The 25,042-nt window shown below is 42.3% G+C and overlaps 1 protein-coding gene across 5 annotated transcripts in view; it reads left to right on the top strand.

Annotated features, from left to right (window-relative positions):
* The window catches only part of MAPRE2 (microtubule associated protein RP/EB family member 2), a 65,938-nt gene extending 41,753 nt beyond the window's left edge, over positions 1-24,185 (top strand). For all 5 annotated transcript variants that reach the window (XM_070940553.1, XM_070940554.1, XM_070940555.1 and 2 more), the window contains 5 exons: positions 15,093-15,238; positions 15,500-15,713; positions 18,680-18,819; positions 20,968-21,126; positions 21,679-24,185. In XM_070940553.1, coding sequence (XP_070796654.1) covers positions 15,093-15,238; positions 15,500-15,713; positions 18,680-18,819; positions 20,968-21,126; positions 21,679-21,750 — 731 coding nt within the window. In that variant the 3' untranslated portion in view covers positions 21,751-24,185. The remainder of the gene's footprint in view (positions 1-15,092; positions 15,239-15,499; positions 15,714-18,679; positions 18,820-20,967; positions 21,127-21,678) is intronic.
* Positions 24,186-25,042: the final 857 nt, after the last annotated feature.

The following is a 25,042-nucleotide window of genomic DNA, read 5'->3' as shown; positions in this document are numbered from 1 at the left end:
ATTAATGCTAATCAGTATCTGTAGTCAATGAGTAAGGGAGCCAGATGGCCATGGCTTCATAAACCATAATTTATTATATAGTAGAAGGACTGTTTAGGCCAAAGGTAAATACTGTATAATAGTGACAAAGTATCATATAGATAGGTAGGACTAACCCAAACTATAGGCTTCAGTTAATGGTTTCCTTATGACTTAGACTATAGTTAAGCAAGTGCATTAGTCAGATGGCTTGTGACAGAGATTTTGCTTCATAATTTGCATCCTGTTTTGCTCTCTCATGAGACTGTTTTCATAGTAAAGATTATCTGAACTGTATATATTGTGGCTTTCTCATTCAAGTGCATAAATTCACAGAACTAAACTATATTTTCTAGAATCCTCACAATTCATTTCCAGTTGAGAACATGTATACACCTAGAATTGAAACTGTTAGGCCTTTTGTATGCATGGACGATTACAGCTTCACAAAAGTGACATTAGTAGAACTAGTGTCTAAATTTAGACACTACAGAACTGACATCATCTGGTACATTACAGCAGGCTATCAGAAAGCATAGGGGAACGAACCTGTGCTGCACTCTGGCTGCTTACTAGTGAATATTAACACACTCAAAAGACTATAAAAAAAAAAGTGTACCGTTGGCAGGGTTTTTTCCCCATAATTTTTTCACTCAAGCTGTGTTTGGTTATATGGCACTCTGAGTGGTTCCTTGTAAAAAAAATAATAATAATTACATCATACTAGTTAAAATTCAGCTTTTATATCCAAGAAGGAATTATATCTTAGTTTTCTAACTTGGGAACAAGATACCAATGCAACCCCATTGCTGCTAGATAAATATGGATCATACAGTGGCTTAGTATTTTTCACTGTAAAACACATTGTTTTGTTTTTCATAAACAGCAGAAAGGTAGATCAGTTACTTTCATGGCAAATGGCAAAAGAGGACTTTAATGACAAAGTATAGGTATAATTACTTAGCAATTAATTTCTGATAATTGCTTTTTGCAGAGCCATTTTGATGCCCTCCCTTCAGTACTGCTGGTGGGAAGATTTCATGGGACTCCTTATTTACAGAGACTTTGCCCTTGTGTATTCAGGGAGGTAAAAACACTTGCCCATGTCCTCATATGGTGTTTTTTTTTTCTTTCCGATGTGCTTTGATTAATCATCTCTAATTTTGAGAGCCATACTGATACTTTTACATTTATTATTTTTTATGGGATTTACTTTATATGTAAAGTATGTAAAGTTCATCACCCAGTCAAATGCTTCTCACCTCTGAAATACGTGATTAGTTCATGTTGTCAATATTGCAGTGACAAGATATTCACACTGATATTTGCCTTAGTGAAAACTGTTTTGAAAATGATAGATCTACTTTTTTCTCTTCCATTTTGTAGTGTATTTGATTAGAATCAGCTGTAGTTAGTCTGCCATGTTTCTTGTCTTTCAGTCTATCTATTTGTTTATCCTTTTTGTAATATTATTTGTAAGCTTAATAAATCAAACTTTCATTTCTGTCTTTTTTGTTTGCTGTGAGATCTGTATGATGACAGGTATGATGCCTTCTGTTCAATTCTAAACAAAGTACTGAATTTCTATACTGTAATTAGATAAAAATTTACCACTTTTGCAAACTGTAGCCTATTTTAAAAATATAATGAATATTGACCACTGAATCAATAATCCAACGAAAATTAAATCTTGAGTTTTAAAGAAACATTATTTCCAGAAATAGGTAAAAGCAATGAATATTCTAATGTTGTCAACTTTATTTATGCTTCCCTGTAGGTGCAGGTTGTGCCTTTTGAAACTCTTATTTTAAAGATCTCTTCCTTTCTACAAGTTATGCAATATAAATATATAAAGAATATCATTAAATAGCTGCATAATTCTATCACTTTCCTGAAGGAACAAGTTTTCTCTATATACTATGGATGGATAATGTCTTCCATATGGAAACATATAAACCTAGTATTTTGACAAATTTGAGCCAAACCACAGCTGAATTGAAATGTTTCTACAAGGAAAATGTATAGTTACTCTCCCAAACAACAAACAAATATATTGTTGGACTTCATTAGTTATTAATAGTGTGCAAATTAGCAATTCCTCTGGGAAAAAAATGTTTTTACCCCTAAAATGAGTTACATTCTTTCAGTCACCTTGATACACACAGGAATTTATATTCTGAACTAAGGCTTATAGGTATCCACAGCAAGCCACATTATTGTGCCATAACATACATTTTCTTATTAGCTTCCTCCCTCAGAAAACACCTAGGTTAAGGTCTAGTAGACTCTAGCAATAAGAATCTCCATCCTGGCATCCAAAATTGACATAAAATCATGTATGCTTACTTCTGAATAATAATGTTTTTATTATAATCTAAGATGGTACAGATTTTTATCTGCTTTAAACAACTCTACATTTGCGGCTTTCAAGTATTGGAGATCTATGTTGATTATATGTCATCAAGTGGGGGTTGACTGTTAGCAACGACATAGATTTTCTCCATGACAGTCTGTCCATTACTTACGTAGTCCTTCAAAAGTTCACCCATTACACTGTAATTGTCTCCATTCACCTTCCTGCAGGTCATTCTCTTTTACTTTTACTAGCATTTGACCATACTCCAAAAAAACCTAGATTTCCACATAATGTGCCTGAAGTAGGATACCTTAAGGATACCTTGGTTATTTTTGCATTGAGTGAGAACTCTGATTTGATTTGTTTGATGATCCATTTGTTTGCTTTCTTGGCTGTCCATGATAATTTCAAGAACTTTCTCCAACACTAAAGTTCAAACCCACCAGTTCTCTTTCTAGTCTGACCTTTGTAGGTATAGATACATGGCATCTTAATTACCTCTCCTGACCCTTCATGGCTACAGTGTTAGGCAGCAGGGTATTTCTTAACTATTTGTTTTGCTACTATTGATGGTTGAGTCTAAAAAACAGAAGTTGTCCACCATTATATCCATTATTAATTCTAAGATTGGCTATTCCTCTAAAATACACATCTCATCAATTCAACAATAATTCAGATTAGATTACAATGTGACAGCTCAGTCAGCATATCCTGAATTTTGGAGAGGGCAGTCTGAAGTCAACTATTATAGTTCCCAGTGTTTTTTGGATCCCGAAACACTAATTTTTAAATGTATGATATGTCTCATGACAACTAAATCAGTAGAATGGTTGCACCTCAGCAGGATAACTTTTCTGTTTCCATAATGTGAGTCTGTTTATTTGTGACATCTTTTCATTTCAGTAATTTCAGTAACAGCTTCTGTTACTGAAGTTTGGAGAGTATACTGATTTTGCATTAATCCCTGTCTTTAAGTAAATTAATCACAGCTATTTTCAGGAAAAGAGACCTAAAATTCATTCATTCATTCATTCATTCATTCATTCATTCATTCATTCATTCATTCATTCAATTTCTATAGCTACCAAACCCAGCTAAGTAACTTAAGTAACCCTAAGTAACTAAGTGGCTTACAATTATAAAATTATAAAACCAAACAATTAAAACATTAAAACAAAAAAACTTCCACAAAATAAGTAAGTCCAAACAGCCAATCAACTAATAGTAAAGGCAGTAATGGTGACCTCAACACTTATTCCAGGATCCATGCCCATGTACATAACCAAATTTTTAAAGAGAATATTCCATAAAACAGGGACTTTAGCACAAAAAAAAAAAAAAAAAAGCCTGTCTTCTAGTTTTGACCACTCAACACAAATTTGGTTGATGGGATGTGCAACATGGCTAAGCTGTTGGATCGAGTTGGATGGGTAGAAGTCTTGGAAAAAGATGATCCCTTAGGTAACCTGAACCAAAGCCACACAGAGCTTTAAAGGTGACAACCAGCATTTTGAATTGCACCCAGAAAGACACCGGCAACTAATGAAGTCCACGGAGTAGTGGTATTACATGTGCTGTGTACCTGGTACCATTTATTAACCATACAGCTGCATTTTGCACCAGCTGAAGTTTCCAAATGCTCTTCAAAGGGCAGCCCCTTGTAGAGTGCATTACAGTAATCTAAATGGGTGATTAAAAGAGCATGGATAACTGTGAGCAGGGCCTCCTGTTCCAGGAATGGGCGCAACTGGTGTACTATCCCAAAGGTGTGTGAAGGCTCTCCTAGCCCCAGCTGCCACCTGCTCTTCAAGCAGGAGCTGTGAGTCTAGGAGAATCTCCAGTGTGCACCAGGTCTGTTCCCATCCAGAACTAGAGATGAAAGAACCTTGTTTTGGGAAGGTCCAAATACCTACAGCTACTCCAGTTAGAGCCTGTTTCACCCCATTCAGACACGAACAGCCTCCAGACCCTGGGATAAGACATCCACAGCATCACTTAAGGGGCTTAGAGATATTGTGTAAAACTGGGTATCATCTGCATATGATGATAATCTCACCTCAAACTGATGGAGTACCTCACCCAATGACCTCATGTAGATGTTAAATAGGAGAAGACAGAATTTGAGGCACTCCACAAAGTAGGGGGCGCATCCTGTTTCTCCCCATCTATTAACACCAACTGAAGCCAATCCAGAGGAAGGAGGAGAACCAATACAACCCAGTGCCACTCACTTCTAACTCCTGGAACCAGCTCAGAATAATATCATCACTGATGGTATCAAATGCCATTGAGAGGTCAAGAAGAGGCAGAATGGGTACTTTACCTCTCGCCTGCTCCTTTGTAGTATTCCCGTTGTCATGTGATCAGAATTCAGACACTCAGCAACTGGTTAATACTTATGACCATTGCTGTGTCCCAGGGTCATGTGATACCCTTTTGTGACCTGACAAGAAAAGTTAATGGGAAAGCCAGATTCACTTAACAACCATGCTACTAACTTATCTACTGCTGTGATTTACTTAACATCTGTGGCAAGAAAGGTTGTAAAATGGGGCAAAACTCACTTAACAAATGTTTCACTTAACAACAGAAATGTTGGGCTCAATTGTGATCATAAGTCAAGGACTACCTGTATACAAGAATTAGCAGCTGAGAGGACTTTGTCCACTTCCTCATGTTCCACAGGCTCAAGTTTCCCTGGTCACCTTGCAAGATGTGGCTCCCTCCACTCCACAGATTCTGCTTTAAAACCGGAGTCCAGCACGGAGCAAGAATGAGCAACTCTGTCTGCCAGATGTAAAGCATATTCATCACAGTGACCCTTTAGGTGAACTTCAGTATTAACTCCCGAGGAAGGACAAAGTCATTAGAAACAGGGCCATGGGGCAACTATTGGCAGATGCAATAAGAATTAAGAAAGAGTTAAATTTCACCATCCTTACCCCTACGAGGTAGGCCCTAATAGCTCTAGCTTGTGTCTGATTGTTTTCATGCCTTGTTTTTCACCAGCGGTGAAAGTAGCCTAGAAAATGAAGATGCTGGTATGACTGTAGCTTGACTTTGCTGTGTTTTGTGCTTAATCTCTGCTAAAAGTAGAACAAAGTGAAGGTTCTGCTGACTCATAAAATCAGAAAAATCACCCCAAAGATTAAATGCATCAACAGCTATGTATATGGCAAAAGGGAACCAATTTAGTCTAATAGTAAGGCGCCAGGCTAGAAAACAGGACAATACAAGTTCTAGTATTTTAGATATGAAAGCCAGCTGGGTGACCTTGGGCCACTCATTTCACTGGTTTATTGTGGGGAGAATAGAAGGAGGAAGATGTATTGGATATATTCGCCACCTTGAGTTATTTGTAAAAATAATAAAGGCAAGATACAAATAAGTAAAATAAAATAAAAAATATGACAATATGTTGTTATATACTGATAGTTGTGGAAAAAGACTGATGCAGTAAACACCATAGAATCAGCTGGAAGGGACCTTGAAGGGCTTCTAGTCTAACCCCTTGTTGAAGGTAGAAGTCCTTATACCATCCCAGAGAAATGGTTATCCAATCTTTTCTTGAAAACTTCCAACAATGGAACATCTACAATTCTGGAAGGCAAGCTGTTTTATTGATGTTGACAAGATGTTCCACTGATAATACCAGTTCATGTATAGTATATCTGATAATTATATATCTTCGAGACCGCCTTCTACCGCATAACTCCCAACGACCGATAAGATCCCACAGAGTTGGTCTCCTCTGGGTCCTGTCAGCTAAACAATGCCAGCTGGCGGGCCCGCAGGGGAGGGTCTTCTCTGCGGCTGCCCCAGCTCTCTGGAACCAGTTACCTCCTGAGGTCTGGACCATCCCCACCCTATTGGCTTTCCGAAAAGCGGTGAAGACCTGGCTTTTCCGGCAGGCCTGGGGCCGTTGATCTCGCTTTTGCGATCCGGTGAGATCCGGCCATGAATGGTGTGAATGAGTTTTAATGTTTTTAATGTTTTCAATTTTTAAATGTTTTTTATAATGATTTTAAATGCATTGTGAGCCGCCCTGAGTCTTCAGAGAGGGGCGAAATACAAATTGAATTAATAAATAATAAATAAATAAATAAATAATAAATTCTTCCATTGAGAATAACTGACCAGAACAGTCTTCTGCTCTGGATTCTGTTGTAGACTTTGGGAGGAGAATCTAATGTTTAGGTTGCTTTTTTCATTTCGGGACATTTATAAGATATTTAAATTAAATATTAATTCATCATCAGAAAACAAAGTGATTTTATTCATAGTTTTTCTATCATTTCAGATACAATGCTCCATTGTATCTTAGGGTCTATTAAGCCAAATGTTGATAAAGCAAATGAATCTGACTGAAAGAACAAAGCATCAATTTTGCTTTTGTAGTAAAGGATAGATACTGTCCCTTAACAGCATGTAGATTTGTGCAATATTTTACCAGTACTTACTGGATTAGAAATCTGGTTTTTTTGCCATCATTGAATTGGATTATAATCTTTGCTAGATTTACTGTTAAATTAGGCTGCTCTTGCCCACAGCACTATTAATTGATAGCATTGCTGATTAATTTAACATTGTCAACTAATTAGGTAGCATAAGCCATTGTTTGTGGTACTGTTCAGGATGAATACCATATTAGATTGTCAGAATTAATTAGTAGTCTGCCTCTTATGAAATCTTCCTGCAAATTGACAAAACTTCCACTCAGTTTTGTATGAATTCTGTCTGGTTTCTCTGAAATTGTTCTTGTGGCTTTCAGGCTATGACAGCTTCTTTTTTCTTGACAATGTCAGGAATGTATGAGCTATCTAAAGTTGTCACTGGGACTATAGGTACTATTCTGTGAACAAAATACAACATTTTTACAATTTTGGTGAGGAATCTAAGAATATAGAGAGCCATTTTGGTCTAGTGCAGGGGTGTCAAATTCAAGGCCCGCAGGCCAGATATGGGTGCTTAGATATGACACGTGGGGCCGCCCTGGAAACAGCGAAGGACCGGCCCACAGTGCCTCTGCCAGCAAAAATGGAGCTGGCGGGGGGACCTGCCTGGGCCACCACAGGTGCCCCAGACACGAGTGACATTGAACTGGCCATGTCCACCTGGCCACACACCCCTGGTCTAGTGGTTATGGTACCAGGCTAAAAATCCAGGAGACCGTGAGTTCTAATCCCACCATAAACAAAAAAAATCAGCCAGGTGAGTTTGGGCCTATCACTTTTTCCTGTGCGCTGCTCCCACTATCCATCAATGGGTTAACTTCTTCAGCCTTTGGCAATAACTGAGTGAGAGCTCAATTTCCCTTTCCTGTTGCCCTGCCACGCCCCTCAATCCCATGATCCCCAGTCTTCACACAGTTATTGGCAAAGACTGAAGTGTTTATTAGAGCTCCAGGCTTACAAGCCCTTTTGTTCCCTTTCCTAGGCTTTTATTTTATTTTTGAGTAGTTTTATTTTCTTTCGGTTCCCTGCCTTCAAGCCAAAGCGGAAGATCGGCTCAGCAGCTGGGCGGCGGTGATCACTTCGGCCGCCCATGCATCTCGCCCAGCGGAGGCTCCTGATTCATGCCGGCTACAGCTCTCACGGAGAGAGAGAGACCGGCCTCCGTTTCAACAGCGTGGGAGGGGAGAGCAAGCCTCGGCAGCCATCCCCGCTAGCGGCGATCGGAGCAGCCGCCCGTCGGAACGGCGAGAGAGAGAGCGGAGAGCGGTGAGGCAAGCTACCCCTCCCTCCCCCTCCTTGCTACCAGGAGCATATCGGAACCGTTTTGGGCCGAGTGCGGCAGACGGTAGGACCTTCGGGCCGCCGCCGTGAGTCCGCAGCCTCCCTAGCCCAGCGCAACGCACGTGGATCGGAGGAGAGCAGCGCGGTGAGGCAAGCAGCCCCCCTCCTCCTCTTCGTTGCCAGAGCCCTTGGGGCCGCACTGGGCTGAGCGCGGCAGGCAGTAGGACCTCCGGGCCGCCGCTGTGAGACCGCAGCTTCCCCAGCCCTTGGATTGCAAGCCACGTGCTCCCGCCATAGCGGTGGATCCCCGGGCCGCCATCTTGGCTGCATCCATATAAGGCTAGCTCCACCCTAATTGGCAGTTAGAGGCCCACACCATCTGCAGGGCCATCTCAGCGGTTCCTTTGCTGCAAGCCCAATTCTGCTGGTGGCACAAGGGCCTCATTTAAAGCGCAGGCAAGCAATCTTGCGAAGAGAGTCAGATGGCAACCATGGCCTTGTCAGACTCTCCTTTCTCCTCGGATCCAGAGCTTGAAGCAAGCCCACCTCGCAAGGGGTCCAAATCCTCCAAGAAACACTCTAAGAAGCGGTCCTCCCATCATAAAGACCGCGGGGAAAAGGCGCCCCCGATCCACGACAAGGATGCTGCAAGGCGCCATAAGACCTTAGAGCGCCTCTGCACTAAAGCACAGAAGGAGAGAGTGGCAACTCCTATCCAAGGGCCCGAGTCTCCTAGTCCCTCTCCCTAAGCACGTGCGGAGGCGGGCCCTGGCATCACAAGCCTGGCTGAGCTGGCCCTAACACCGGCAACCCCGAGTGCAGCGGGGCTCAACCAGGAGCTTCCACGGCCCAGAGGAGTATCCCACTCATTGCCAGATATTCCACTATCGGACCCACCTCACTGGCGCCACCGTGGGGCCGAGGCAACATTCACGCCAATGGCAGCTGGCCTGCGTGCCCCAGAAGGACCCCTACCAGCCAGCCAGCTGGACTTTCAGACCATGCTCTCAGCAATGTCCTCTTTCTTGGCTGCAGGCTGGCAGCAGGCCGCAGGAGGCCCCCCTCGCCAACTACCAGCACAGGGGGCGCCCCAACAGCAACTGGCCCAGCACCAATAGGCGCATGCCCAGTCATCCTCGTCAGAGGATTCAGACCAAGCCGAGGACAGGCCAGAGACCTTAGAGTTGTCAGAGGACGAGGGCCTGATGCCAGATTCTCCGGCTTTCACAGGGCTGTTTCGTCCAGCGTTATTCAAATCTCTCCTTCACAAGGCGCGCCTCACAACCAATTTGGGCGTGCCTGGGGAGATCCCCGCGCCTAAGCCCACAGCCGCGGGACCCCACGATGCGCTCTTCAAGTCCTCCAAGCAGGAAAAGGACTGTATTCCCTGCCCCCAGCTCTTTTCAGACGTGATCCAGAACCCCTGGGGACAGCCAGCCTTGCTAACAACCCCGAGCAGCCTGGACAAGAAACTCTACTGCTCAGCCCAGGAGTTGGAGGACCTTTTAACTCTGCCATCGGTGGACCAGCCAGTAGCCTCCCTGTCATCCTCATCGATGGTGTCCACGGATGCCGTAGACGGGCTCAAAGCTGATGACAAGAGGATGGAGTGGGCCCTCCGTAAGTCTCATCAGGCAGCGGTTTAGGCAATCAGGACGGCAACGGCGACCTCCTTTTTTAACAGAGCCACCCTCATCTGGCTACGCCAATTACAGGAAAGACTGCCCCCCGGAAGACACTAGGCTGCACCAGGACTTGAACAAGATCGTAGCCGCCACCGAATACGCCGCGGATGCATCCCTGAATTCCGCTAAATTCGCTTCTAGATCTCTGGCATCGAATGTTACAGCAAGAAGGCTGTTCTGGCTTCGCCCCTGGAAGGCAGACCTTAAAGCCAAATGGAAGCTGGCCGCAGCCCCGTACAAAGCTCCAGACTTGTTTGGGGCAGCCTTGGAACCAGTCTTGATCGAGGGTAAAGACAAGAGGAAGGTGCTCCCATCAGCGTACCGGCGGCAGGACCTGTTGTGGCCCCGCCCTCTGAGCCTGTCCCATCGGAGGAAGAAAGCTCCGAGCATGAGGAAGAGGAGTCAGCCAGGCCTCCCTCTCCAGGCCCCTCCCCTCTGGCACTGTCTCAGGTGCCGGCCGAGGGAGAGGAGATTAGCAGGGAGACAGGTGGCTCGGATGAGAGCGGAGGAGAAACATCATTCCTGGACACACGCCTCCGAAGGCGTGATAAACGATTGCAGCAGCTCAGGAGGCGTGCTAGGGATTAGAACTGAATCACTGGACCACACCCCAGAGACTATATAATAGAGGGTGGTGGCCAGTGATCCCTGTGACGAACAAAACTAACCTTGGATAGTCACTAAAGCCTCGTCCGGAACTGCTGAAAGAAATATTATTCTGATTGGACTTTTTGTACGCTAAGTATCTTATCTTTCTGTTTTGTGGAAATAAACGCACTTGGCAGACGGTGTGTAAATCGCTGCCAAGTTGGAGATAAGACCTGGGTGTGTGCCAAAGTGTTTCCTTAACCCTCGGCTGGCTGTGTTTGTATGTGTGTGTGGACGGGGACAGATCAGGACCGCAGATACACACTTTACTCTTACCAGCAGCCCTTTCGGACCAGCTCAGGGCCGAGAGGGCCCCCACCACAGGGCTCCCACTTCCAGAGCACCAGCACACACCAGGACAGATCTCAGTTCCGAGACCACGGCTGACGCCAGCAAGCTAAACGATCCTTTCGCGGGGCCGGCTTCAAGACTGCCAGGAGGGGGAAGTGACGCCCGGGCTGCGGGGCCCATCGGCGGGAGACTCCAGCTCTTCCACCAGCAATGGGCCCGATCAACGGAGGACTTGTGGATTCAGCGCACGATCTCATCGGGGCTCTCCATCGAATTCTTCGGTCCTACACCCAGTCGCTTTGTACGTTGCCCGGTCCCACAGTCCAAAGAACTCAGAGACCTTCTGGCACAAGAGATCACACACCTGCTGGAGATAAGAGCTATAGAACCGGTGCCACACAATCAGCAAGGTTCCGGTTTCTACTCGACCCTCTTCCTGGTGCCCAAAAGCTCGGGAGGCTGGAGAGCCATTCTGAATCTCAAACGACTAAACCGGTCGGTAAAGTATCGCAGATTCAAAATGCACTCCCTCAAGTCGATACTAGCGGGCGTAAGGAGAGGGGATCTCCTCCAGTCAGTCGACGTGCGGGAGGCCTATCTTCATGTGCCGATCCATCCCAGTCACCGGCGCTTCCTGAGATTCGAGTTCGCAGGCCAGCACTTCCAGTACCACGCAATGCCCTTCGGACTCTCGTCGGCGCCCCGCACCTTCACCAAGCTAGTAGCGGTGGTGGCGGCCACACTCCACACCATTCCAGTGCGCCTCCTCTGCTACCTCGACGACATTCTGATCCTCTCGTTGTCACACGGCCAGGCGACCAAGGATATGGAAAGAATCCTGCGGGCATTCCAAGACCACGGCTTTTCCATCAACTTCGAGAAAAGCCAGCTACAGCCGTCCTCTCGTCTTCTGCACTTGGGGGCGGAGATCGACTCGGTCAAAGGCCAAGTGTTCCTCTCTCAGGAGAGGATCCTGAGCATTCGAGACCTAATCCAACAGGTCTCGGAAGGGGGGAGAGTGCCCCTGGTACAGCTAGCATCACTCCTCGGGAAGATGGTATCCTGCTTCGGTATCGTTCCGTGGGCACGCAGACACTCGCGGGCCCTCCAATGGTTCCTGCTGCCCTTCCAGAGAGCAGGCAAGACCAACTTGAAGCGCAGGGTAACCATACCATCTCAGGTCTGTCTCTCCCTCGGGTGGTGGAGGTCCCCTGTGCTCCTCAAGGGCTGCGAATTCCTGGACCCGGACAGACTCACACTGTGGTTAGTCTGCGGGGATGGGGTGCCCATCTGCACCATCTGGTAGCCCAGGGCCAGTGGTCCAGGAGCGAACGACTCAGCAGCATCAACCTCCTGGAACTCCGAGCAATCAGGCTGGCGTTACGTCAATTCCAGACAGCAGTTCAAGGCCAGCACGTTCTGATCCGGACAGACAACATTTCGGCAAAAGCACACGTCAACAGGGAAGGGGGCACGAGGTCCTGTGCACTGATGTTCGAGTCCGAGGCCCTATTCGCCTGGGCGGAGTCTCACCTGCTGTTGATCAAGGCGGAGCATATCTCGGGATCAACCAACGTCAGGGCGGACTGGCTCAGCCGCGAACTGATAGACCCAGCGGAGTGGCAGCTACACCCACGCCTATTTCGGGAGCTCAGCACCCGCTTCGGGATGCCAGAGGTGGACCTCTTCGCGACCCCGAACAACGCCCAGCTGACCCGCTTCATATCCCGCTACCCATCAGCACAGGTGGAGGACCATGACGCCCTACGATGCAGGTGGCCCAAGGGCCTACTCTATGCCTTTCCACCGATTCCCCTCCTTCCTCGCCTCATCCGAAAGCTGCTGGCTGAGGAAGCCGACCTACTGCTAGTGGCTCCCAACTGGCCTCGACGACCGTGGTATGCTGACCTCGTGGCGTTATCCGTGGGGCAACCCGGGCAGATTCCCCCCCACCAGGTGGAACTCTGCCAGGGGGCGGTCAGTCATCCAGAGCCTCAGTGGCTACAATTGACCATCTGGCATTTGAGAGGGTCATCCTAAAAAGAGATAAACTATCAGATGGGGTAGTAAATACTATCCAAGCTGCCAGACGGCCCTCAACGACTCGCATTTACGAGGCTTCGTGGCGGGCGTTCTGCCACTGGTGCTCCCAGCACCATGAGGACCCAACATCGGCAACGGTCCAGAACATCCTCAAATTCCTGCAGTCAGGACTGGAGAAAGGGCTGGCGCCAGCGACCCTAAAACGCCAGACAGCGGCTCTGTCCACAGTCATCGTATGCCCGCCCTACCAAGCGCTGTCCCATCACCCGCGCATCAGGGGATTTCTCCACAGCGCCAAGAACTTGCGCCCCCCCCACAGTGCACTGGTACCTGTCCTGGGACCTCCCGCTGGTTCTCCGGGCCTTAATGTGCCCCCCGTTTGAGCCCTTGGGCTCAGTTGTCCTCAAAACACTTATCGTTCAAGGTGACCTTCCTGCTGGCCATCACCTCAGCCAAAAGAGTCTCGGAGGTAGCAGCACTCTCAATCCGGAAGGATCTCTGCATCTTCAGGGACACCACGGTGGTCTTGCGGCTGGATCCGGCCTTCATCCCCAAGGTGAACTCCTGGTTCCACCTCTCCCAGGAACTCATCCTACTGGACTTCTGCCCCTGCCCGCGCAACAGCAGAGAGAAACAATGGCATTCCCTCGATGTCCGCCGCGCCCTTTGCATTTACATTAACAGGACGGCGGCCTTCCGACACACGGAGGCGCTCTTAGTGTCATTCAACCCGGCTTCCATGGGACTGAAGATCTCAGCATCCACGGTGAGCAGATGGATTAAGGCCTGCATCGCATTAGCGTATGAGCTGAACACTAAACCTCCTCCGGGAAGGATTCTTCTGCAGTCCACACGCAGCGCGGCCACAACGGCGGCCTGGGCAACGCAGGCGTCGGTGGCTGATATTTGCAGAGCAGCGACCTGGTCATCGGTGATGCCCTTCATCCGTCACTACAAGATAGATGCCTACAGCTCTGCAGAAGCATCCTTCGGCCGTAGGATATTGCAGACGGTGGTGACAGAGGAGGACTCTGGAGGCACTCAGCTTCCCGCCCATGGGGTTTAAACTTGGGTATATCCCATTGATGGATAGTGGGAGCAGCGCACAGGAAAATGGACGTTGTCTTACCTGAACGTCCCTTTTCTGGGTGCTGCGTACACTATCCATACCCTCCCTTCTCTCTTAGTTGGCTTCTGCCAGTAGTGTTGTTTGTTGTTTACAGTTGGTTTCATTAAAGTTATGTTGCTTACCTGACACGGTGTGGTCTCCCATAACTTCGTTCAGACTGGGGATCATGGGATTGAGGGGCGTGGCAGGGCAACAGGAAAGGGAAATTGAGCTCTCACTCAGTTATTGCCAAAGGCTGAAGAAGTTAACCCATTGATGGATAGTGTACGCAGCGCCCAGAAAAGGGACGTTCAGGTAAGACAACGTCCATTCTTGAAGCCCAACTCACCTCACAGAGTTGTTATGAGGAAAATAGGAGGAAGAAGTCATATTAGATATGTTCACCACCTTGAGTTGTTTATAAAAAATAATAAAGATGGGATATACCGATGTATATAAAGATGGCAAAATAATAATAAAATATTAAAAAGTAAATGCTTTGAAAATCAATGGTTCTTAAAAATCAGTTAAGCACTTTTAATTTTTAAGATCAGACCAATATGCTAGTTTGTCTTGCATATTCTATAGAGACTTTTTGTACTGTATTTACTGGAATGTTTCTTGGTAACATTTGTTACAGTTCTAATGTTGCAGATGTGCTTGAAAAAGCAGTCACATACTAAAACTAAATACATATTGCTTTCATTTGATACTAAGAGAGAAGTTTAATATTTAATCCTATTGTTGCAACTGGAATAAGTAAGTCTAATAAAAGAGAATATTTGTAATTGAGGATTGACATGAGGGGTCCTTGGATTGCTTGTTTTCTTGCAGATGATTCATTACCCAAACTAGATAACATCATCAGTGCTAGTAAGGAGTGCACTTTGCTGTCAGTTTATATTTTAGTGGCTTGCTTGTCAGTGTTGGTGGGGGTGGTTTTAGAGATTCTTTGATTGGGCTGTTTGCTGTTGGTTTCTTTAGCAGTTTTTTGATTGGGGTATTGTTTACTTGATTGTTGGTCTGATGTTAACCTTGGAGTTAATCTATACTGATCTGGCTGCTGATTTATGGTGGAGAGGTGCTTGGGTCTTTTTGTTCCTTTTTGGGCTGGGTGATAAGTAAGTCTATTTACTTTGTTTCTTGTGACACTTGGCTAGCTTATTTGCTTGCACTGCAACTAATATGCTTCTGTTCTCTTGTTCTAGGAGCAGCTTACTGCCAGTTCATGGATATGCTGTTCCCAGGATGTATTAGTTTGAAGAAAGTAAAATTTCAAGCGAAGCTTGAACATGAGTATATTCATAACTTCAAACTTCTGCAAGCATCATTTAAAAGAATGAATGTGGATAAGGTAAAGATTCCAGTTTATGCAGAACTGTCTATAATACTATTCAATTATCTGTTTAATAGAAAAAGGATGTTTGAAATTTATGAATGGTATGTGATGGCTCCTTTTATAGTAGCTAAAATAAATCTAATATTTTATTGGCTAGATAGCTTTAAATTTACTATTTGGTATTACACTTGTTATTAGTATTTGGAAACATTATTTTTTATTTAAATTCTTCTGTTGGCCTTTTAAATCACTGATCTGCCTTGTTTTGTCATATAGGTCATTCCAGTGGAGAAATTAGTAAAGGGACGTTTCCAAGATAACCTTGATTTCATACAGTGGTTTAAGAAATTTTTTGATGCTAACTATGATGGGAAAGAATATGATCCAGTAGAGGCTCGGCAAGGACAAGATGCAATTCCACCACCTGATCCTGGGGAACAGATCTTTAATCTGCCAAAAAAATCTCATCATGCAAACTCTCCTACAGCAGGTATTTATCCACAATTGTGAACTATTGCTATTTACAGTTGTAATTTTTGAATAATACGTTAAAAATACAACTTCATTACTAATTTTAAAGGACAATGGCTTTTTTCCCCACACCACATCATATAACATACTGTGATTTATGGGGGCTGTGATGTCCTCTTGAAATATGTAAAATGTGATAGTACAGTTCCCAAATAGAGTTTATATACAACTGTCTCTTTGGCAAGAAGAGTAAATTTATCTCAATGATATTCTCTTTTACGATGAGTTGTGTTAGGCTTTCCTCTTGCCAAAACTTGATTTCCATCTTCCTTCAGCATACACATGTAAACAGGTGCACTTCTGTATGTAATTGTGGCTCATATATATGTTGCTAATGTAACAGCTGTAGACTGTGATATTTTGGGAATCCTAGATTTTCTACTAGCTTGTACCCACATGCTGAAATGATGAGGATAGGGCTGTTATATTTTATGTTATAATTTCTACTGAATTATTTGCATGTATACGTCACAAAAGAGCAATATATAAGAACATTATATCTAAATCTAATAATCTGTTGTAAATATTTTGGCTTTTTGCAGGCTGGGGGTTGGTTTCATTAGCGTATTAAATCTTTGGTTATAAATCTCCTGAAATCCTCCATCCTTAAAAGAGCACATTCTTAGCCACTGCTGTTACTAATGGGCATATTAAAGAAATGGGATGCATGGCATCTCCTCTTCATTTGATAGATTCCTTCTTACTAGAACCTGCTGGTGTAATCTAGGTTTATAGTAACTGGAATGTTTCCAAACCCTAAGTGCTGGCCCAGTATACAAAAAAAGGGAATGCATATACATATACTATTTGCCATGCAGATTTTCTTTAGTGGTTTTTGGTTTGATATTTATTTGCATTATTTGTATAACAGAAAAAGCTACAGAAAAATAATAGAGCCTGTTTAAAACAATGCAGTTCTGCGAGCTGCAGCATTTGTCAGCAGATATATTGTTTTTTGAGGGTGAAGATTCATTCTCCGAGATTGTGGGTTGGTTGTCGAACGTTTTGTTACCAGGCTAGGTAACATCTTCAGTGGAGTTTAGGAGGTGTCAGTGTCAGTGTTCTTCTGTTTATAGGGGCTTCAGTTGTGGGTGTGTCAAGTGAGGGTCTTGACATTTGACAATATTGTTTTTTTAACAGAATGTCTTTATATGTAATGAAATCCCTACAATGATTTTCATTCTTAGATGGCTTCTACAACATTTAATTGTTATCCACATCCCTTTATTATCAGCTGATTATGATAGCTGACAATTGAAAATTATTGCATTTTGAAGGCACAAGATGGAGAAAAGGCCATTCTAAATAATGTTGAATCAGATAATAAGGAAGCCACTAGGCATATGGAACACATTTCTAATTTCAGCTGTTTCAAATTCTAAATGCCTTGTCTTGAGTTTGAATGTCCTGTTTTGAGCAAAACATGGACTGTTTCAATCAAGCTTGAATACAGCATTTTGCAACCGAAGCATTTCCAATTTGAGTACTCTTGCACACATCTTTAGAAATTATTATATAATTGATAAACTGTCCTGGATCTACTGTAAGTAGACAATTTCTGAGGTCTTTACTAGATTCCAATTTTTTTTTAATTCTCTTGAACAAATGATATCCACATTTCAGCAACTTCAGAACAAGAAAAGAGATTCTTCTAGTTCTGTGGGAGAAGAGATAAACAAAAGTTACATACTGGAAAATAATACTGGTAATCCTCACCGAATAACCTGAAGGACCCCTAATTGGGACTGGAATTTCAATGTCTAAGCGAAGTGGTTATTAGGTGAACTGCACCCCTTAGAGACAGCAGTTTCAGTAATACCAGTTGTGATTGTTAGGCCAGGATCATGCCATTGTTAGGTGAAGATCTCAGATTTCTCCTACCCTGCTGTGCTTGCCTCCACTTCAACTCTCCCCGGTTGCCTATCTTCACCCCATCTCTGCTCTTTAGCCAGCCTTCATTCTTCTGGCCTACTTCTGCTGACTTTGCTGATCTTTGCTATCTTTTGCCTTCTGCTGGGCTCCCTCCCCTGTGCCATCCTGACCCCTAGGCTCCTGGCGTCAGCAGTCTCAGCTCATCACACATTCCCATGTGTATTCCCAATCTGCCTACTAGGATTCTGTGCACCAAATGCAGCTTACTCTTTTTGTGTGTGTGTGTGTGTGGTTGCCAGCTAAGATCTTGCAAAACACTGCTAGTTCTGGTACCTCCTGGGAAGCAATCAAAAGCAAGGTAGATGCAGGCTGGGGATCTTGATCTGGAGCAACCAGGGCTGGCTGGTGGCTCCCTACTTAGCAACCAAGGCTTGGCATGACTCTCTGGACCAAGTCCTTGCCATGTGCTTTGCCAGTTTTACTCTGCACCTTTTCAGGGGTAGGGTAGGGATCTTTGTAAGATCTGCCTGCTAGGGCAGTGCATAAAGTAATTATGCGCATGTTAACATATATAACATTAAAGTTCCATTATTTTTTCAAGTTCTTTGCCCATTAGGCCTAAAAGAAAAGTCTCTGGCTTTATCTTTATATTCGCTTTAAGAATCTTCTGAATTAAGATGTGAATCCTTCTCCAATATTTCTTTGCTTTGTCACATGTCCACTATAAATGATAAAAAATTCCTTCTTTACATTTACATTTCCCACATTCATTTGCGAAACCTTTATACTTTCTCGACAACTTGTCGGCTGTTAGATATCAAATAGACATCATCTTATTAAAAAATTCCTTTAAATTATAATTTAATGTGAATTTTAGACCTTCTCTCATATTCTCCCATTGTTCAAGCATTACTTTATATCTAAAGTTCTTTGCCCACTGAATCATACAATGCTTTACATACTCATTCTCCAAATTCATCACAGTTGGTTTCTTAAGTGACAAGAGTCTTGGTTCTAACTAATATTTTAAAAACTTTTAATATATTTTTTCAGGTGCTGCCAAATCCAGTCCTGCATCAAAACCTGGCTCCACATCATCTCGTCCATCATCAGCAAAAAAAACACCGCCAAGCAGTTCAGTGTCAAAGTCTGATAAAGATTTGGAGACACAAGTCATACAGCTCAGCGAACAGGTAATATGCTTAGGCTACCAAAATGGGAAATAACTGCATATGAGCAAAGAGGTAAAATCTAGTATGATTCTAAAAAGATAACCATAGCAGTTTTCAACAATTAAGCACTAGTTATTGCTGACCTATACTTGGAAGATCATTACATCTTTAACCAATTACCTTAGTTATTTTTATGCCAGCGGAGGAACCTGGGATGATAACAGGAAAAATGCTTTGTAAACATTTAGTCAAGTGATATCTCATTACATCATTATAGTAATTGTGTAACATAAATCAATGTCCTTTAAGAGTCTACATATTTGAGTGGCCTTGTTGAACAACCCAAAATATAGTCATTTGACCCCCTTTCCCTAAGAAAATCCTATACTACTGGTTTTCTGAATAGAAAGTCTATGACAAAGATGTCAAACTCGATTTCATTGAGGGCCACATCAGGGTTGTGTTTGGTTTCAGGCATGGCCAGGGGGTGTGGCCAGCTCATCATTGTGTTGGCGCCTGTGGTGGCCCGAGCACTTTGCCAGTGAAAATGGGCTCCTGAGCTCTGTTTTCAGCTGCAACTGCTTCCTGCAACCCTCTGCCAACGATAACGGAGCATTCACGAGCTCTGTTTTCAGCTGCAATGGCCTCCTGCAACCCTCTGCCAGGAAAAACGGAACTCGGGAGGGCCACATGCAGCCCTCCCGAGTGCTGTTTTTGCTGGCAGAGGCACCATGGGCTAATCCTTTGCTGTTTCCAGGGTGGCCCCACGGGCCAGATCTAAATACCCTGTGGGCCAGACCTGGCCCGCGGGCCTTAAGTTTGACACCCCTGATCTATGGGAAAAATAACTAGCACAGAAGCTACAGTAAGAAGGTGCCTTTATATTTTATAGGTAAGAATCTAGTCTTTCCTACTTCCTTTTATATGCCTGGGGGCAAGAAAATCAAGTTTAGGTTAGCTTAATAGATCCTGAAGATCTATTTGGGGGGAAAGGTTGTGAAGAAAGTGATGAGGTGAAAACTGCTCTCTGGTGAGGTGAATAGGGCTCTGGAAGAAACAGATTTTCTAGAATCTTGGCAGTCAGGATTCAAGCTATGGTACAATGGAAACCACACTGGTCATTGTTACAGACAACTAGTAGTGAGGCATGAATGGTGGAAACCCAGCCTTCTGTTGGAACTTTCAAGAGACTTTAGTATTGCAGTATCCTTCTGAAACAGCTATTACAACTAGGATTAAGAGGCCCCGTTCTATGATTGTTCTACTTGGGAAGTAGAATAGTTGAGTTTGTGAGTGATTATGCATGTGTGTGTATGTGTGTGAGGGAGGGAGATTGGGTTCCCAGACACCCAATAAGGAGTGCCCTAGGGATTAGTTCTTTCCCTTATAGGATCCTTGGTGCTCTTTGAGCTTGGTTGTTTTCTTGCAGGTGTTTCATTACCAAACTAGGTAACAGTATTAGAAGGGAGTGGGGTTTGTTTTCTTTTTATATACTGGCAGCTTGCCTGTCAGATTTGGTGGGGTGTTCTGCTAGTTTAAGGTTAGACTGGAATAACCTTTTTGCTAATGAGCACAGATAAAATCCTTGATTTGTGACCACAGTTGGGACTGGAACTTTTCATTGCTAAGCAATGTGATCATTAAGTGTGTTATGGCTGATTTTATGACCTTTTGCTGTGGTTGTTAAGTGAACCATATGGTCATTAAACAACTCTGGCTTTGACTTTGCTTGTCATAAGCTCTATGAGAAGGTTGCAGATGCCAATCAGCTGACCCTGGGATTTTGCAACCATTGTAAATATGTTGCTGGTTTCCAAGCATCCAGATTTTGATCATATGTTTATGAGGATGCTGCAGCAATTGTTAAGTTAGAGGACTGATCATACATAATTTTTTTCAGCACTTTTGTAACTTTGAACAGTCATTAAACAAATGGTTGTAAATTGAGAACTACCTGAATAGCACAAGACACCAGATACATACCTGTGAATGTATTATGAAGAAACATCAAAGTTAGAACAAAAAAAATGAATTGAATTCTTCAGTATATAGTACAAATTTGTTTCTATTTGTATTGAATGCATGTGAACATTCTGTTTCCCTAGCAATTGTGCAGTTGTATGATTTGCTATATAAATATACAGTTACCTAAATGTTTTATTTTCACAGGTACATTCATTAAAACTTGCACTTGAAGGTGTGGAAAAGGAGAGAGATTTCTATTTTGGGAAATTAAGGGAGATTGAGCTTCTATGTCAAGAACACGGAGAAGAAAACAATGATCTTGTTCAACGGTTAATGGAAGTTCTGTATGCTTCAGAAGAACATGTAAGTCTTCATCATCTATTTTATCCTCTACACAATAGCATAAATAATTTTTATTATTTAGTAGTTTTAATAGAACTGGATAACATTCATATTCAAGGTCTTCCAATGTTGCCTCTCTATGCTAGTTATTCCACAAAATGGTTTCAACTAAGAATTTCTTTGCAGAAATTATAATCCATAAAAGAATTATGAATATTCTGGAGGAGTTGATACCGATTAGATCCAAAATTCAGATAGAAAAAAGCTTGCCATTCCATGATTCCCAGTGAATCATATTCATATTTGAAATCAGTTTCCCTATACACAGGTTTCAAGCTCTCTCACTCTCTTCTCTCCTTCACACATAATCCTAGCTTTAAATTAAAATAAAAATGTGAGTAATTAGGGTATGTGTATAAGACTCCTAATGATTTTAACTATCTATGTGGTAAAGATTAAGAAATGTTGAACTCGCTAACATTTTTTTAGAAAGCTAAGCAGACAGAATTTTGCTTTTAGTATTTGATCAAGTTTGTTTGTTTGTTTGTTTTTCTTGTTTTCTACCCTATATAGGAGAGCCACACAGAAGAACATGAAGGTGAAGAACAGGTTCATGAACAGCCCCAGCAGCAGGAAGAATACTGATCAGCTGGCACATTGGCTGTTTCTGATTTTCTGTGGGAACTTTCTTTGGAAGAATGGAATGTGTGTGGCCTCAGACTTGAAACCAATCACTCTCTGTCTGCCATTAACATAAATGTACCATAGTGAGTGTCAGCCAACTTGCCAAGATGTGTTTTGCAGAAGTCTTCTATCAGCATTTGCACCTAAGGAGGTCTGCAACTTTGTTCCCAGTTTCTACCACTGCAACGTCACTATCTGGCTGCTTGAAATTTGTTCAGCTTTTAAAAATATATATATAAATATAATATATATATATATTTATTTTTCCTTCTGTCTTAAGTATGAATAACATTTGTAATTTGTTCAAAACTATTTATATGGGCATCTCTTAAAACAAAAAGTACTATTCAGTTAGGTTTCACACATTTCATGATAATTCGGTGCACTTGGACATTACTTTGGACAAAAGGCAAAAGTGGGAAATAATTGAAATAGACAAATTTAAGTAATTTCAAATAATTTTCCCCAATTAGAACAAAAGCACACATGCTAGAGCTGTAATGTTTCTGATGTCATAATCCAAAGCATGCTAGGAAGCTATAAAGTGTATCTTATAGTATTGGAAGATGCATACATGCCTGCCTGCCTAATCTTTCTTTGGACACTTCCCTCTTCTAGAAAGGTTATTCCTGTTTCAATTCTATATTCAGTGTTTGTCAGTTTAAGCATTTATACCAATCTTTACAGTATATATGTCTGAAGATATCACCTATATTCCAATTCCCACTGCTGGCTACACTGATTATGAAAATAAATGTTTACTTTTTCTTCTGTGCAAAAGGAGAAAGTAGTGGTTGGCCATGTCAGAATATTTACTAGCATAATTACACAGTTTATCCTCTAAAGATCTTCATACATCTTTTTGGAATCTAAAAGTCAGTGAGTAATTCAAGTACACACAGATGCAATGCTAGTTTCCGAAAGAAAAGTTATAGTCTGGATGAATGGATTTGGGTAGCATGGAAAAACAAATTGCTGGATTACAGAAATATTCATTGCCATGCGTTCTATTAACTTCTAGTTAAATTTGCACTTAGATTGTGACATTTTTATAGTAGAAATAAATCATATTAAAACATTCCTTATTTAAATTGCACATTTTCACAGTCTAATTATAGTATTTTTCCATTGTATTTACTGTTTTATGATTTGCTCGGTTTTAAATTGGATTGGTTATAAGTATTCTAGCAAAAAACAAATAGAATTCAATGTACAGGTTATCATCACTGAAGGTCTCAGTCTATTCTAGATCTGGTCATAAATGCTAGTTCTATTATTACTGTAAATTATGTGTTGCATCTTTCAAAGTTTCTTTTTCTCTGAAATTTTCTTGCTTCAGAATACTTAATTACAGCTCAGGCAGCATGTATTACAATCTCTCTTTAATCCTGTAGCTCAACTGAAGTTTAATTCCATCTCTTCAGTTTAGAAGAATTTACAAAGCTATACTATGCCAACTCATCACAAATAAAGTAACACTTTCACCTTTCCTAGAAAAAAAAATCTTTTAATATTTTTAAGGAAAAGGATTTAATTTCTCTTGGCAGGCATAATCAAACTCATAAATAGCATTATTTTTCAAAAGCTGTATGCTGTCATAATCCAACAAAAAAAAAATCCATAATATTTATTATCGTTATGCCACTTCCAAAATGTTTCTTGTGCTAAAAAAACAAACAAACCAGAGGAAGTCATTATTTTTTAACACTCCTATCTCCATCAATGCAGTCATGTCTCTGTTTCTTTTTCCTTCTAGGAAAACTTTTAAAATACTTCCTTTTGAAGCGCTTTTTGGGCTTTTCGAGGTTTGTTTCTAAACTGCTCTCATCCAAAGCCTCTCTGCTCACCATCCTGTCACATAGGAATATTTTGTGTCCATGGGAGGAGAGTAATGTATCTGGTTTTCTACGGTCCCCTTTGTATGACTAGTATATGGAGCATTTTCCCCCCATTTGGAGATGGGAAGTGGTTGGCTTAGGAGGCAGCAGGGGAATAGTTTAATATAAAACCTGATCTGCTCAGTTGTGCTGAGGGGAGACAGAGACTCTTGGAAGGAAAGAAGATCCCCCCCCTCCCCTGTGGTGAGTAATCCTGTTATTCCGTTACAGTTTTAATATACATTTGCAATTACTTTTACTGAATAGCACACCATAAAGCTTTGGTTATATATTAAATGTAAACTGAAAGGAATGTAAACATGTATTGTTAATTATAAATAGATAATGACATAATAGATGCAAAAAGGTCTTATTCAGATGTACCAGTCATTTTGCATTACCCACCAATTGTCGCATGACAGAATATACTTTTTTTGTCTCTGAATATGTGAATAATTTGATTTGCGTTTATCTTTTTACATATTTAATAAAAAAAATGTTACAATCTGTCTTGCTAAAGTGAGCTTCGTGAGATCCTATGTTGGGTTTTATGACTTACAAATGGGATAGGGTTTTTGAGTTATCAAAGCAAATTGCTTCATAATCAAACGTAACATACTGTACATAGCATTTTAAAATTATTAATATTCATTTTTGGAGGGACAGCAAATGCCATTGCTAAATTCAATCCAGTTTAAATAATTGGACAACTATTAATGATTGACACCCCACACTGAAACAACTACAAAGAGGCTGCAATGTATGGAGTAACCTCTAAGGATAGAAACTCTCTAGGTATTGTTACTATTGCACATAGATAGATAGATAGATAGATAGATAGATAGATAGATAGATAGATAGAGACAGACAGACAGACAGACAGACAGACAGACAGACAGACAGACAGACTGTCGTAAACACTCCATTATGACTACAAGTGAAAACCAGTTTGGTGTAGTACAGTAGTTAAGGTATCAATTTAGAAACCTGAAGACTATAAGTTATTAAGCATAAAGCCCTCTGGGTGACCATGGGCCAGTCACTTTCTCTTAGCCCTACGAAAGAGGCAATGGCAAACTCTTCTAAAAAAAGTTGCAGAGACAACTGCAGGAACTTGAGGCAATTTCTGAGAATTTGACATGATTGAACAGGGAAAAAATGACTACAAGTAGTGTACTAACAGAATATATAACTTAATCCAAAGGCTGTGTGCAAGGGCATGGGAAATGAGTTTGTATGGAGTCAAGTCTATAAACAAAAATACTGTAAGTAAAGAAAGTGCAAAGTTGAAGAAAGAATTATTTATGCGCTGCTTATCTTGGTGTAATTAAGGTACCTTATTTATAGTGGTGCCTGTTGACTCCTCTGCCAACTCT

Source organism: Pituophis catenifer, unplaced genomic scaffold (genome assembly GCF_029215685.1).
Source record: "Pituophis catenifer annectens isolate HBS135680 unplaced genomic scaffold, rPitCat1.0.hap2 SCAF_3, whole genome shotgun sequence".
Lineage (NCBI taxonomy): Eukaryota > Metazoa > Chordata > Lepidosauria > Squamata > Colubridae > Pituophis > Pituophis catenifer.
The sequence above is the reverse complement of the archived record's forward strand: the minus strand, read 5'-3'. Positions and strand labels throughout refer to the sequence as shown.